Source organism: Protopterus annectens, chromosome 3.part1, assembly GCF_019279795.1.
Source record: "Protopterus annectens isolate FY-2018-M chromosome 3.part1, PAN1.0, whole genome shotgun sequence".
Lineage (NCBI taxonomy): Eukaryota > Metazoa > Chordata > Ceratodontiformes > Protopteridae > Protopterus > Protopterus annectens.
In genome coordinates this window covers 44,331,078-44,346,487 of record NC_056732.1, presented here as the reverse complement: position 1 = coordinate 44,346,487, position 15,410 = coordinate 44,331,078, and the positions used below count along the sequence as shown (strand labels likewise).

Below are 15,410 nucleotides of genomic sequence, written 5' to 3'. Positions count from 1 at the left end.
ATTAATTTCAACAATTGGCTTAAGTATTGGTGTCATTCAAAGGGGATCCAATGCCTGTCAGCCTGGGATGACATGCTCGACAAGCCACGATGCTTCACTAGGGACGGCTTGCACTTGTCACCCCTGGGCTTTCGGATATTGGCAAAGGCTCTTGCTATCCCCATAGTGCCTTTTTTAGGCAAGGCTCAAAAGACAAACCCACCTCCATAGGTATCACAAGGGATAAGAAACTAAGAGTAATGCTACTCAACGCCAGAAGTCTAAACCTCAAGATGCATGCACTCGAAACTCTCCTTAGCATGGAGAACATCGATATCTGTGCAGTAACAGAAACCTGGTTCAAGGCTCCCGAGAGCACCCCAGCACTACCAGGTTTTACCTCATACCATGCTTTTCGGCCCCAAAACTTGGACTGAACCAGAAAAGGAGGGGGAGTATCAATATTCGTCAAAGATACCCACACCTCCTGGTTGGTGGCACAGCACAAAGCATCAGAGACTATCCATGTGCAACTAACAGTGGGTAAAACTGCCTTCCAGTTTATAGCCTGCTACAGACCACCCTCCCAAACCCAGGAACCCCACTCGGCCTTCCTGAGAACACTGGAAAATATGAAGGTCTCTCCAAACACCATTATATTGGGCGACTTCAACTACCCAAACATAGACTGGGAGCATTACTCTAGCTCCAACACCCTAGCTCAAAGGTTCCTAGAATTTATAAACTCAAATGCTATGGAACAACTTGTTACCACTCCCACAAGAGGAGAAAACATACTAGACCTGATCATCACCAACATGGGGACTATGCTCCAGACCAGAAGTGTATCCCTCACGGGTAAGATCAGACCATAAACTAATCTCACTGGATATTCACATCCCGACCCCACCCCCTGCCCAGATAACCACAGTGAAAAACTTCTCTAAAGCAAATTTCACACTCCTCAAAACCGAGGTGGAATCCTTCAAAGCCCCCGGGCCTGTGGAAAATACGGCCCAGACCGCAGAATCCTTTATAAACGCATTCTGTGAACACCTTCAGGAATGCATGGATCATGCAATCCCAAATAAAACCAAGACCCAGTCCTCCAAAGGCAGACGTCCTGTCTGGTGGACCCCAGCCATAAACAAACTGTACAATAGAAGGAGGAAGCTACTACATGATAGAGCAAAATCCCAAAAAGGGAAGGCATCTCTGATCAGTGTTAGCAAAAAACTACGGGCACTCATAAAATCGTCTAAGGCCAGCTTCGAGAGAAAAATTGCACAGGACACTAAGGATAATCACAAGGCTTTCTTTAGTTATGTTAGGAACCTGGGTGGGAATTCCCAGATATGCTCAGAATTAGTCCAAAATGACAAAAAATACACCGAACCCACAGACATTGCCAACATCCTAGCTGACAGGTTCAGCGCAAACTCCCCCCCCTCCCCACCCAAAGGGCAAATATCTATCCCAGCAGAGTGCTGCCCCCCTGACATCTCAGATGCTGCGGTAAGAGCCGCCCTCTCCAAAGCAAAAAACACAGCATCAATGGGACCAGATGGTGTCCCGGGCTGTGTCCTACATGAACTCCAAGAAGAGCTAAACCCAAACATAAAACTACTGTCCAATCTCAACCTTACCACAGGATATGTACCCAAAGAGTGGCGTACAGGAACAGTGGTCCCTCTCCACAAAGGTGGTGCCTCAACGGATCCTGGAAACTATTGCCTCATAAGCCTGACTAGCTTGGTCTGCAAAGTTATGGAAAGGATCATCATGGACCTCATAAATAAAGATATTGGGGACCTACAGACACTGGATCCTACCCAGTTCGGCTTTGTTAAGGGCAGATCCTGCCTCTTAAACCTGGTCGATTTCTTTGAAACAGTCACCAAGGCCATTGACAAGGGGATTGTGGTCCACACAGCCTACCTGGACCTCGCAAAAGCCTTCGATACAATACTCCACTCGGGCATTATAGATAAGCTCACCAGCTTAAATATAAACCCCTATGTCACTAGATGGGTTGCAAACCGGCTCAAGGACAGAACCCACATGGTTAGAATTGCTAGAGCCATGTCAGACTCCAAACCAGTTACAAGTGGCGTCCCACAAGGCTCAGTCCTGGGACCTCTCTTGTTTGGTATATATTTCTCGGAGGTACAGGCCAACACAGAAGGACTGTGGCTGACCAAGTTCGCAGATGACTGCAAACTGGGTGCCATAATCGACTCTCCAGCCGACACAAGCATCCTCCAAAAGGGCCTCAAAGAAACAGACAACTGGTGCCAGAGCCATGGCCTCAAGCTAAACGCCAAAAAGTGTATAGTCATCCCCTTTGGCAAAACAAAGTGCCCACAAATTACCACATAGGTGGTAATCCATTAAGTACAGAAGAAGTAATTAGGGACCTGGGGACCCAAGTTGATAGCAATCTCTCATTTGACAACCACGTGGCCAAAGTGGTTAGAAAAACATTTTATATAGCCCACCTAATCATGAAGGGATTCACATCTAGATCAGGGGAGGTCATCGTGCCTCTTTACTCATCCCTCATCAGGCCCATAATTGAGTACAATGCCCCTTTTGGGATGTACCTTACCAGACACCTTCAGCAACTGGAAAGACCCCAAAAGTACCTCACCAAGAGGATCAAAGGGCTCAAACAGATGCCATATGCTGCCCGGTTAAGGAAACTCCAGCTCTACTCAGTGGCTATCTGTGCCTGACGTATAAAGCCATGTCCAATCCGGAATTAATGGACATGCTGCACCTCAGAAAATCCAAATCCCATCGAGCTACGCGCTCGAGAGACTTGAACCTCAGCACTGAAATAAATAGGACATGCTGGAGGGACAGATTCATAACCCAGAGGCTCCCTTCACTCTGGAATAAAATCCCAGTCCAGGTTAGGCAGAGTCCCTCACTGACTGTCTTCAAGAGGAATCTTGATGAGTGGATGGGGGATCGTAGGTTTACCCCAGGTATCACTTCTGTGTCACTGTTAGACAGAGGCACAGTATACTAACCTCGAAAAAGGGCATAGCAAAATTAATTTAAAATGGGTGACGAAAGCCAAACACACTCTGGCTAGGCTTATAAATGCCCTAGGACAGATAGCCTAGTATGAACCTATGAACCTAAGTGTTAATAGTTCCTGAGCCAATGCCTGGGAACCAGTATAGATTGGCTAGGGTCCATAGTCTGTTATTATATTTAACAATTACTAATGCCATAAGGCCTTCTTTATCTTCATACGTATAAATAATTTCTAGGTTAATCACATTTGTTTTCCATAAAAATGTTATCCCTTTTTCTTATAAGTGGATTGCTCCAATATCATATATTCCTTAGGATTCCATTTGTAATTGTCATTTGTTTTAAAATGAGTTTCTTGAGGGATGACAATTTGTGCTTTGTTCAGTTTTAAATATTTCAGTAGATTTGATCTCTTGCTAGGATTATTTAAGCCATTGGTATTTAAAGATAATAAAGTTAAGTCCATCTTAGGTTATTTAGACTATGCATTTTTTGTTTTATTGTGACTATTAAACATTTTCCTCTGATAGCTATAAAGTATATGTTTGAGCTTTTAAAGGAAATTATCAGTTTTACACTTTGTGTTTACCAGTAAAGTAATGTTTTGGTCAGGCATACTAAAAATGTTTTTGTGAAATAAATTTAAACTAATAAATTTTAACAAAACTAAGAGCCACACTAGCCATGGAATGAAAATCATTCCTAATCTGATGGATAAACCTAAGTCCATCAGATTATCACTCATAGCTTGACAATCCAGAACATCTGAGCTCCATAAATTGAATTATCATATGGAGAATATTTGTAATAGGAATAAGCAATATTTATATTATTTTGAACAGATATAGTACTATTGTAGATTAAACAGAATTAAAAAAAAAACTCCCAACAAGCCGCCACAGGAGACAACACACTCCTCCAGCCCTCCCACCTCTCACTCAGCAGATGTACAAAACAAACCATTCTCTGCCAAAATATCCCATATCACAGTTCTATCCACCCCCTTCCCTTGGATCCAGGCTAAAACACCAAATGTCACTTCCTAATACACAAACATCAGTAATCCTTGATCACAAGCCACAACCCACAGCTTCCCGGTGCTGAAAACTGCAACGTATAACAGCTGCCAGACACAGCTGCATCCACATACACCATGTCAGGCTTAATCAAACAGCACTCGAAGCTATGATACCTGTCATAATTGATATTATGTTTAGACAGAATAATAATAATGACATTTGTACTAGCTGCCAGACATGGCTGCATCCACGCACACTATTTCAGGATTGATCAAACAGTACTCATAGCTGTGATACCTGCCATAACTGATATTAACTATGTTTAGACAGAATAATAAAGACATTTGTACTAGCTGCCAGACACAGCTGCATCCATGCACACCATATCAGGATTGATCAAACAGCACTCATAGTTGTGATACCTGCCATAACTGATATTAACAATGTTTAGAAAGAATAATAATGACATTTGTACTAGCTGCCAGACACGGCTGCATCCACACACACTATATCAGCATTGATCAAACATCACTTGAAACTATGATACCTGCCATAATTGATATTAACTATGTTTATGCAGAATAATGATGAGATTTGTACTAAGAGCTTGCTAGTATTATTTAACCAGGATATACATGACATTTCTTAATCATACTTTAACTGAAGAAGGCATTAGTCTCCATGACATTTTTTTTCAAAACACTCTACTGTTAATGCTATTATATATGATGTTAATTTGTTACATTTTAGTATGAACTCTGATGAATGGTACCTTGTTGAATTAGTTTATAAGTAAAATCAGTGAAAAATGAACAAGATAAGTGTTCATTGAGTTCAAGTAGGGGAATAGAAACTTCTGTTTATATTATATGTTGCTTTGTTTGTCCTGTATATAATGTAAATAGTAACCCATCTTGACCTACCTTTGTTTGTGAAGAATTATTGGACTCTCTGAACATTCTGAATAAATCATTACTGTTTCTCAGTTGTTTAAGAAACCATCCTTTTTTAAAAATAAAAACAGATAATAAGTGATGTACCATATCAGTTGATACTTTGAGAGATGTAGTTGTCAGAGTTATTTTTTTGGGACAGCTATCTTGGAATCAGTTTTTTGTTTCTTCTTTCTAGCATCAGTCCAAGGATTTGTTTAATTTATTATTTTAAGAGAAGGGGGCATCCATTCCATTTCATATGGGATAGACACTATGTTGCTGTTTTTGATGAATAAAGTAGCGTCGTCTAAGTCATTAAATGTTCTCATCTCATTGCCAAAAAGTATTTTTATCTTGGCTGGAAAGGCCAGCTGTGCTTTAATATTGTTTTGTTTCAACAGTTTTACTATTGGCCAGACCTTTTTCCTTTGTTCTAATATTCTGAAAAATAATCATTGCTAAACCTTATCAGGCATTGATTGTATTTTAAGGGTGATTTTCTCCAAGCAGATTTTAATATTATAGAAAGCACAACACCATGTACAGGCTCCAGTAGTATAAGACCATGTGCCCCCTTGTATGCAAATCTGGTCTTATACTATTGGGAGAGGAAGTTCAAATGCTCTATACAGACATTAGAGACAGTGTATGAATTATAGATTTAAGTTCTCTGTACTGGAACAAGTAAGACAAGATATTAGGGGTGGGTTGTGGGAAGCCCACCTAGAATATAAAGAACTTTACTGGCAGCTCAGACTGGACTCAACGAAAAAACCTGGTCTTAATGACCACTTAAGTATTAACAGTGTCCTTAAACTGAGGGCAGCTAAGCTTTAGAAGGGCAAGAATGAATTTTTTTACAAAAGTGTATTTATTTTGTCAAGGGTTTTATATATAAATGGATCAGTGACAGCAACATGTACATTAACATTGTTTTACGTAACGGCAAGATGAAGTGGTTGCTATAGAGAATTGTAATTAATTAAATCTAATTAATTATGCATGAGATTCAACTATTGTTTGATATTTGTTTGAATCTGTATAAAAGGGATTAATACTTTTTATTCTATGTTCTGATGAAGCTTGGGATTGACCTAAGTGAAAGCGCTTAACTTTGATTGTATTCAGTGTACTGTTTGCATTTTAGCATTGTATTTTATTACTTGCAACATTAAAAGGAGGTTTGGAGCATGTACATGGTGTTGTGCTTTCTACAGTTTCGTTTGGCTCAGATATTTGTTTCCAGATTTTAATATGAGTTCCTTGTCTAGAAATGAAAGAAATTTTGTAACTATGGATGTAGGTGGAGTTATTTGTTGAGTTAGAAGCAGGTTTCCTCAGTGCTGTATGTGCCCTTTCAATTCCAAATTAAAGTCCGCCTTTCCAGTCTAAAAATTCAGGAATCCAGGTTGTTAAGAATGAAATATCTTCTCCTTCAGTGTTTTCGGGCAGACCAAAGATCCTTATGTTGGTTCTCCTTTTCCTGTTTTCTAAGTCATCTATGTTGTTAAGCAGCCATGTATTCTGTTTAAGCAAAAATTTATTTTGGAATTCTTCCTCTTTGAGTCTCCCTTCAATGTCATTTAGAGAAGTCTCTATATTTGCTATTTTTGTATGGTGTTGCTCTAATAGTTCCTTAGGAGTATCAGTCTGTTTTTGAGAATTTAATTTGAGGTTTTCTAAGTCATTTTTAAAGCCCATCCATCTTTAAAGATAGTTCCTGTAAGGTAGATGTCATCAATTGCAGTTCTTTTTTTCAAAGCAGCATCTGGATGAGAATTCTTTGAGTTGTTCATATTCAGCGACTCAATGTATCTCCAAGTTACTTGACAGGAAATTTTGTGTACATCTCCACCAAAATTTATGTTTATGTAGTTTAGTTGTTTATCTATAGATTTCTGACATTTTAAACTTGAAAATAATACATTTTTCCTATACTATTATACTAGTTTATGGAGCTCTCAAAATTCAATGCTCTCAGTTGTCCATCTAGGATCCGCCCCCCCTCCATTCAACTTTCTGTAATGTGCTACAGACGACTTTTAGCCCATCTTGCTCAGGGATACCAGTAAGCTGCAGATTTTTATGTCTTATTTTTTTTCCATTTCCATTAGTTTTTTTTTTTGTTTCTAAAGCTCAGCCTTTGCTTTTAAGGAAGTGAGCGTGAGTGAAATTTCCTTAAATCCTCCTCCAGCTCCAATAATGGATCTAAATATGCAGGCAAAGCTGCTGTCGTATATTCTAATCTTTTATCCACATCTCTGAATATAATTCAGCAGGGTTGGAATTGATGTAATGTAATTCAGTTGGAATTTGCTCAAATCTTTAGTCCTTCGTAGCTTTTGTATAGTAATTCTTTTTGCTGATCGAATGCACATTCTCCCATGTTTTGAATGCAAGCTTGCCCAATAACATCTTGATTACATCCAGAAAAAATAATTTAGTAGGCTTTGTCTCCTTATTTTAGGAGTATGAAGACTCACCATGCATCCAGACATCAGTCTTGCAGGTAAATGTAACACTTATATCACAGAAGCAAGAGGTTTAGTAGCAAATATGCATTTTATAAACAGAGAGAGGGAGCTGAAATAAAGCATTTCTAGCATGCTCTCTACTCAAGACATCGGGAATGAATTTGTCTTGTATTTCAGTAAGAGTGGTAGTAAACAATTCAGTAGCCCTGTCTTGGATCAATAGAACTAAGAATCATTGACCAGTCCAAGGGAGAAATGGAATGGTTAAGCTTTTTGATGCTTTGTTCAAGTTTTGGGTCTTAATGAGACAAGGGAAGGAGAATGAGGTTTTACCAAGTTTGAAACACTGAAAGGAAGTGTGCAATGATCAGTGAATGACCGAGGGAGTGTGTAAATGGGAGATATTTGTGTAGGCATGTTTGTTATTAGAAGGTCTAACACTGACAGGAAGTGAGCAATGATCACTGAGTGACAGAGGGAGTGTGTAAATGGGAGATATTTGTGTAGGTGTGTTTGTTATGAGAAGGTCTAACACTGAAAGGAAGTGAGCAGTGATCACTGAATGACAGAGGAAGTGTGTAAATGGGAGATATTTGTGTAGGTGCTTTTATGAGAAGGTCTAACACTGAAAGGAAGTGAGCAATGATCACTGAATGACAGAGGAAGTGTGTAAATGGGAGATATTTGTGTAGGTGTGTTTGTTATGAGAAGGTCTAACACTGAAAGGAAGTGAGCAATGATCACTGAATGATGGCGGGAGTGTGTAGATGGGAGATGTTTGTGTTGGTGTGTTTAAGAGAAGGTCTAGAAGGTTGTGATGATCAGATTAAAATTAGTCCTAGTGGGTTCTTGAATTAGTTATTAAGGCCAAGGTCTACAAGGTATTGTTTTAAGTTGCTAAATTTGCAACACATACCCTTTCAGAACCCGTCACTGTATAGCACTGAAAAGCCTAAGTTGGTTAGAACTGCCACATTAACATCTGCACAGCTTCGTAACACCTATAAAATTATCCAACATCCGTCTGCCTATCCAGCACTAAAAAACATTCTACACAGCTATGTTCCCAGTCAGCCATTGTAGTCCAGTCACCAAAAACTCCTGTCTGTCTACAAGCATAGCAAATTTGCTGGGCATTGTCTGTACTCATACAAGGTTGCTAAGGCCTGGAACTCCTTACCTGTATCCATCAGGGTTTGTACCCTCCCTCCCATCTTTTAAACCCACTCTGAAAGACTTCCTAGCTAAAATCTGGCTCTATTCTTGCTCAAAATCAGGGTAAACTATATTCCTAAATGTGAACCAAGTAATTTTCATTTCTTATACCTCCTTACTCTCCCTTCTTCACTTACTTCCTTACTGTTATCTAATTCTGTTCCCTGATTTTCTCTAAATATGGCATAAGCCTGTTTTCCCCTTACTTCATATAGGAATTCTTATTTGTATTACACCGACTTACCTTTAATTTCTCTACACATTGTCTAACGTTTCTTTAAATGTTGAACGATTGTCATATACCTTGTATTAGCTCTTAACCAATGTTTTTATATTATGTCTAATTTGGTATAATTATTTAAACTGCAGATGTCTGTGTGCATAACTCTTTGCTGAAGAAGTAATATTTTGTTTGAATTTTAAACGTGAAGCTGGGTGAAGGTACGTTACTGCAGTGTGAGTCAGGTTATTAGTAGAAAGGTGTACCTTTTACCTTGGTTGTTAGATGAAGAATAGTGCCTGAGTTTGTTTCAGTGTTACCTCTAATTGATATAAATATTAGTAAAAGGAGAAATTGTGGGAATTTAATGATTTTATGTCATACATTTTTCTGAAGGTTGCAGGGAGGACAGTAGGTCTTATGTCAGTATTTGTTTAGTTAATGTTGGGGGGGAGATAAGTCTAAGGGGGTGAGGAAGCATGATGACAATTTTTTTATTTCATTGGGTATTTTATGTGGGACGTTCAGTAACGGGCTCAGTGATACATGCTGAATATATGAAGACTGTGAAATAAAGGTTAGAAATGCATGTGTGAGCAGTGTGGCAAGACATTTTGAGAAGCTGTAAGGAAGAATGAGATTTGTGGTTTTATAGAAATATGAAGCTTTTAAGTGGGAGTCATTATCTATTTCAGTTGTAATTGTGATGGTGATGGAGGCTTTTTGAAAAGATGAGAGGCAGTTTTGTTAGTAAATATGTGTTGTGATGTTTGTTGAAGTAGAAAGGTGTCTGTAGAAGACAGCAGGAAGAAGAAAAGTAGAATTTTAAAAGAGAAACACTAGAATACTTGTCAGGCGCCTGCAGTAGACGTTGTCTTTAAGTAGGTGGCACACAAAAGGCATATGTGGCCTGAGAATCAGTGGAATATAAAGTGGTGTGGGCAGGGTGGCTGGAAAATGGGGGGGGGGGGTAGATGACAAGTGAAATGGACCCCACCTATTTTGTTAGAAGTCAGCCAGTCTGTGCATGAGAAGAACAAGGACAATCCAGCAACATGACTGTGAAAATGTGTTTCTGAAGCCCATACCTGCTTCAGAGTTGTGTACTAATAAAGTGGAATAATAAGGAAGCATTTTGTGAAGAGCACCTCATGGCAACAGGGACTTTCCCAATTCTTATTGAGCAGCAGCAGCAACCAGCACGTGAGGAGGACGTACCTTTATCTGGTGTTCTCACTGAGGCACAACACCAGTCTGAGTAACTACCGGGGTGGTTGTTCTGATTTACTACAGGAGAGACATCTGTCAAGGGTCACCAGTGGTGCTGAACCATTCTGTTCCATCTCTTTTTTGCATAATGGATTCCTATTCGTGGCACAGCTGTTTAGCTGGTCTAGGACTGACTGCCTCAGGGCTTTGAAGGCTGCTGCATCCCCTGGACAGACAGACTGTCTTCCTCTTCTTTCTGAAGATTGACACCTGCTGCATTTGATACTTCACTTTAGGAACCCCCTTCACCTGGGTATACATAGGAAAACATTCCTACCTGTTTGTAGGTGGGAGGTGGATAGGAGGGTGGGTTTTACTGGGGTGGTTTATTTCCCTGCTGTGATCTTCATTCCTGTCCACTTTTTGTGTCTGATAGGGCATTACACCCACTTGGGAGGGTTGCCCTTTGGGTTCCTTCGGTCTCCTAGGTCTGGCCAAGTGTTTGGTCTTGGTGGGTGAATCCTAAAAGGAGGGTTTCCTCTGTGTATGCCCTTGTGGATAATGCCAGTAACAGTTCATTAGTGGGATTATCCTGTATGTGTTTCATAAGTCCTGATGTGTCCTTCTTAAAGCTGAATCTCCATATTGATGGATTTCCTCCTGAGCCCTGGGTTGGGATTCTCTTCAATAGCAACCTCATTTCTGCAAGTGTATGTTTGTTGGCAAATGGGAATGGTCTCCTTAGCTCCCCTCAGTTTCCTTGGATCTGAGGACTGATTTCCTAGCCACTCTGACTTGATAGGGCCTCCCTTGTATTTGGGTTAACATGTATGTGGTCTGTAATCTGGTTCCTTTTTGATGGAAGTGAGCATGTAACCATTCTCATTTGAAGCAAGTTTCATTTGTCCAGAGTTTTGCTTGCTTTTTGACCTGGCTCCTAGAACAATATTTCTCAGCCTCCAGTCTTCATGAGTGGGGCAACACCATGTCAGTACTGGGTCACCAGAGTGGGGCACTTCAGAGAATCCTACTTCTGCCATCTAGGGGAATCATGGTTATTTGCTTAAAAAGATTTTCTAATGGTTACAGTCTCCCTATTGTCACAAGGAGATCCCAGACATTTTCTGATTGTAGGTCTAGGCATGGAGTTTATAGCTACCATTACAGTTGCCCATTGCTGTCTGCTCTGTCTTGATTAATGAAAAGGATATGAATTTAGGGATTTATTTTCCAGCTGTTGGGTGGTGAGGGAATCCTTCCTGGATTGAGCCATGGGATGGCCCATTTTTAAGGACACCCTACAGCACCTCCTTAGCACATAACCCAAGTCCATTTTACTGTTACATCTTCAGCTTTCTGGCTTATTGTTAGTGGTAGGAACTTTGAGTTGCTGGGTAGTTACCACAGTGCTCTAAACTGATTGCTGTAGTACCTTAAGCTTTTGCACTCTGCTCTGGGCAGCTTTATCATTCTGGAGACCTAATGACTTTGTATCCGTCTCCATCTTAGGCTTTTGGGTAGCTTTCTGCCTTTGTTTCCTTGTGAAAGGTAGGATTTGTACACAGCTTATATTGCTCAATCAGGTCCTTTGGGAGATCAGGAGCCTTCTCTGTGTTGGTCTGGCATGTGGTCCTTAATGTATTTCCTTTTGAGGCGAGTGGGCATATGACTATTCCATTTTTCCGTGAACTTTGTTCTGTCCCAAGTCCTGTTTGTTGCTGGACTTGCTTCTTTAGCAGTTCTCCGTCTCGTGAATGAGGAAATGTTGGCAGTCTTTGGGACATTCCTCCTGTCTTCTTTGGGACATTCCTCCTGTCTTCATGTGGGGAGCAACAAAGAGTATATGTCAGGACTAGATCTGCAGGATGGGGCTGTACAGTGACTAATCCTTCACTCGGGTTGTGGGATCATGGGCCCTCCTAGATGGAGGAGCTATAGTGGGTGTGTTTTCTGTCTTTTACTTGGGGGCAATCTTTTGCAGTTTCTGTACCTTATAGAGTTCAGGAATGTAGTTGTAGTTAAGTCTTATTCTCATCTCTCCTTGATTACTAAGTGGGGCATAGATTTAGTTTCCTGTCCTTTGGGTAGGTCTAGGAATCCTGCTGGATTGGGGGTTGACCTGTAGAGCTATTGGTACCTGCCATTTCCCTTTTTTCCCTGACCCTGCCACCCTTCTGGCTTACTATTGGTGGAAGCAACCTTGGGTTGCAGGGAAATTTGTATAGAACAATCTCTTATGCCTTTGCAGTCAGCCTTTTCTGGGCATCTTTATCATTCCAGAGACCTATTCACTTGATCTTGGACTCCTAGACAGTATTCTGGCATTGGTTCTTGGACGAGGTCAGGACTCGGGGACACAGCTTCAAGTAGATGTCCTGCCATATCACTGTTGCAGTGTTCTTTACTAAACAGACTCCCTGCCAAGGGTAGTCCAGTGTCTGGCCAGTATAGGAAAGCCTTATGATTTTATAAACATCTTACATCATGTGTATGCTCCCTACTCAAGGTGTAGGGCGTAAAGGGGACATATGGATTTACATGCCTCAGAACTTCTTTGCTGCCGGTCCGGACTTCATCATTGATCATTGGTCTGAATGCTCCCTTCTTCTGTGCTGGTTACCAAGCAGTGCTTTAGATAAGTGCCCCATCGGAGTATCTTATCTCTTCTTCCTTTTTAATTTTGTGGGTTTACAGTAAACTTCCTCTTTTTTGCACCAGAGTCCCAAGTCCTCTGGCTTGGAAGGTAGACACCCTGTCTTTTTCTTGGAAAGGAATGTTTCTCTATGCCTTCCCTCCCCTTCTTCTGATTCTGAGGGTCCTGCTAACGGTAAAGCAGGACTCCCCCAAAATCTTGTTGGTGACTCCCTTTTGGTCCTGACAGGATTGGTTCCCTCTTCTTCTGCACCTAGCCAAGGGCAATCATTACAAATTACCTCATAGTGTAGACTTCCTCACACAAGACAAGGGATCTCTCATCCATCCTCACTTGTCCTCTCTTTAACTGACATTGCGGATGATAGGGTTTTGATTCCTTTTAGGCATCTTTTTTTGAGGACATGCTTAGTGTGCCACAGGAGGTCAAGAAACTCACTAGCATGAAATCTTATGTCTAAATGGAAGAGATTTTTGGGTTGGTGCCTTGCTTGTAACCAAGATCCACTTTCTGTGGGGATCCCTGTGGTTCTCTCTTATTTGTGTGAATTGCTCCATTCTTTGTTATATTCTTCACCTTTCAGCTCTTTCTGCTTGTCTACCATTAACTTCTCCTCTGGCCTCTAGTTTTGAGGTCAAGCTATTTCTTGACGGTGTCCTTCATATCAGGCCTCCCAGGAAGCCTATTCCACCTTCCTGGGAACTTAAGTTTGTTCCCAAAAATTGACTCAGAGTCCTTTGAGCCTGCAGCTTCAGCTTCCTTACTACATTGTACGTGGAAGACTATTCTTCTTTGGGCCCTTACATCAGCTAAGAGAGTGTCTGAACTCCAGGTTCCTATGGCTGTTCCTCTTTTTTTTTTTTTTTTTTTAGTTTTTCATATGAAAAACTAAAAAAAAAAAAAAAAAAAAGAGGAACAACCATAAGAACTGTGTTGCTTCTTGAATTTGCTCTATTTTTCCTTATGGATGAAAACGGGAGTTTTTGGAGTGGAGGTTGCATTTCATTTACTGGAGCTGGACAACTTTCTGGTATGTATCCCCACCAATGTTTGGTTAGTAATAATGTTCCTTCCTGTTATGAAGACAGGAAGGACTCATATCTGCCACTTTTTCCCCTTAGTGGGTTGCCGTTTGTGTTCTTTGTGCCATTGGTGGTTCCCTTTGCTGCCTTGGCAGCAGTCACAGCCCACCTCTCTTTAAGAGCAGCTGGCTGTATTGCTTTCCATAGTTGCTGTCTGTTGTCATTGCCTTATAGTTCTTTGATGCTTTCTTTCACAGACATTATGGCCTTGGCATTGTCTTTGGGAGTTGAATCTTATCTGACTACTCCTTCCTCAGAATTTGGCCTTCTTCACTTATTCTGATGAGACCCACCAGCTCCTTTGTAAGACACATCAAAAGGGATCCTCTATGCTAAACAGAACACAGGCATTTGTGCCTTATCAGTTAGTCCCCAAAGAGGAGCCCCTTTGGTGGGTCAGGAGTACCCTCCCTCCTCTGTGGTACATAGAACACAGGTATTTGTGCCTTAGTTGGCCCCCAAAGAGGACCCCCCCTTGGTGGGTCTGGAATACTGTCCATCCTGCAGGTGGGTGGTCCCTCTTGTTACCTTCAGCTGCTGGAGTTCCCTGTAAGGCAGAGAGAGGGATGTATGTATTAGTATATCAGCTGTTAGCAATGAGGATGTCATATTTTCATGACTGATTTTTCATTTTTTGGAATGTACTCATTAGTAGCTAGGGTAAATTGGCAGACGAGAAAGAGAGATGGGTGCTCTTTTATGCTCAGTAAACGACATTGTAACATGCATTATAATGGGTGCACATTTGTCCCCAGGCATAGGAGCTTCCAGAAATTTGTCAACTGTTTATTGATGGAGAAAATGATCCCAGCCACAGACCCATCAAGGAGGGTCCTCTTTGTAGAGAAAGTGGTAAGACTGTATTTGTTATTTCTGCAACATAACAAATTGTACTAGACACAACAGGGTATAAAATATGTGAGTGATAAATCTGACATTTGATAAAAAAGTTATGAAAATTCATTTGTTTGTATTTTTTTTTACTAGGCTCTCATGCTTAGCACTGCTGTTCCTACTATCATTGGTTTCAGCTTGTGGAGGGAGGTAAGTGGTGTTTTGTAATTGTCATTGTATACAGTCTGCAGTTTTCTCTCTTTTTGCCAGTAATACTATGAACTTTGGAAGAAAATGCTTTAAAACTTAGTGTTACTTTTTAATGTTATGCCAAGTTTCTCATCTTACTTACCCGGCCACTCATTATGTACTTTCTTCACTTCTACTAACCCCCCCCCCCCCCTACATTTTACCTACACTAAAAGATGTACTTATTTCTGAGAGGGTATTACTAGTAAATGTTCTTTGTTACCTGCAGGATATCATTGTAATGGTTAAACCTGCATCTGTCAGTAAGCACAGATGATGTAGTGATTAATGGCTAGAAGAATCTTCATTGTTATGAATCTTCTCTTGAACAGCTTTATGGTTAAGTGTCTCACTTTCTCATATATTTATGTTGTTTTTTGTTTAGTGTTAATTGAACCATTTTGGTAACCTAGCTAGAGTCTTTGGCTTGATCTTCGATTCTTGTTCCAATGGAATAGTTGGCAGAACTGAATGCTCAGCTCTCAGGTTGATCTCT

At 40.6% G+C, this 15,410-nt stretch overlaps 1 protein-coding gene across 2 annotated transcripts in view; it reads left to right on the top strand.

Moving 5' to 3' along the window:
- The window catches only part of DPY19L4 (dpy-19 like 4), a 1,421,953-nt gene that overhangs the window by 1,146,595 nt on the left and 259,948 nt on the right, over positions 1-15,410 (top strand). For both annotated transcript variants that reach the window (XM_044066538.1, XM_044066539.1), the window contains exon 15: positions 14,819-14,875. In XM_044066538.1, the coding sequence (XP_043922473.1) occupies positions 14,819-14,875 (57 nt within the window). The remainder of the gene's footprint in view (positions 1-14,818; positions 14,876-15,410) is intronic.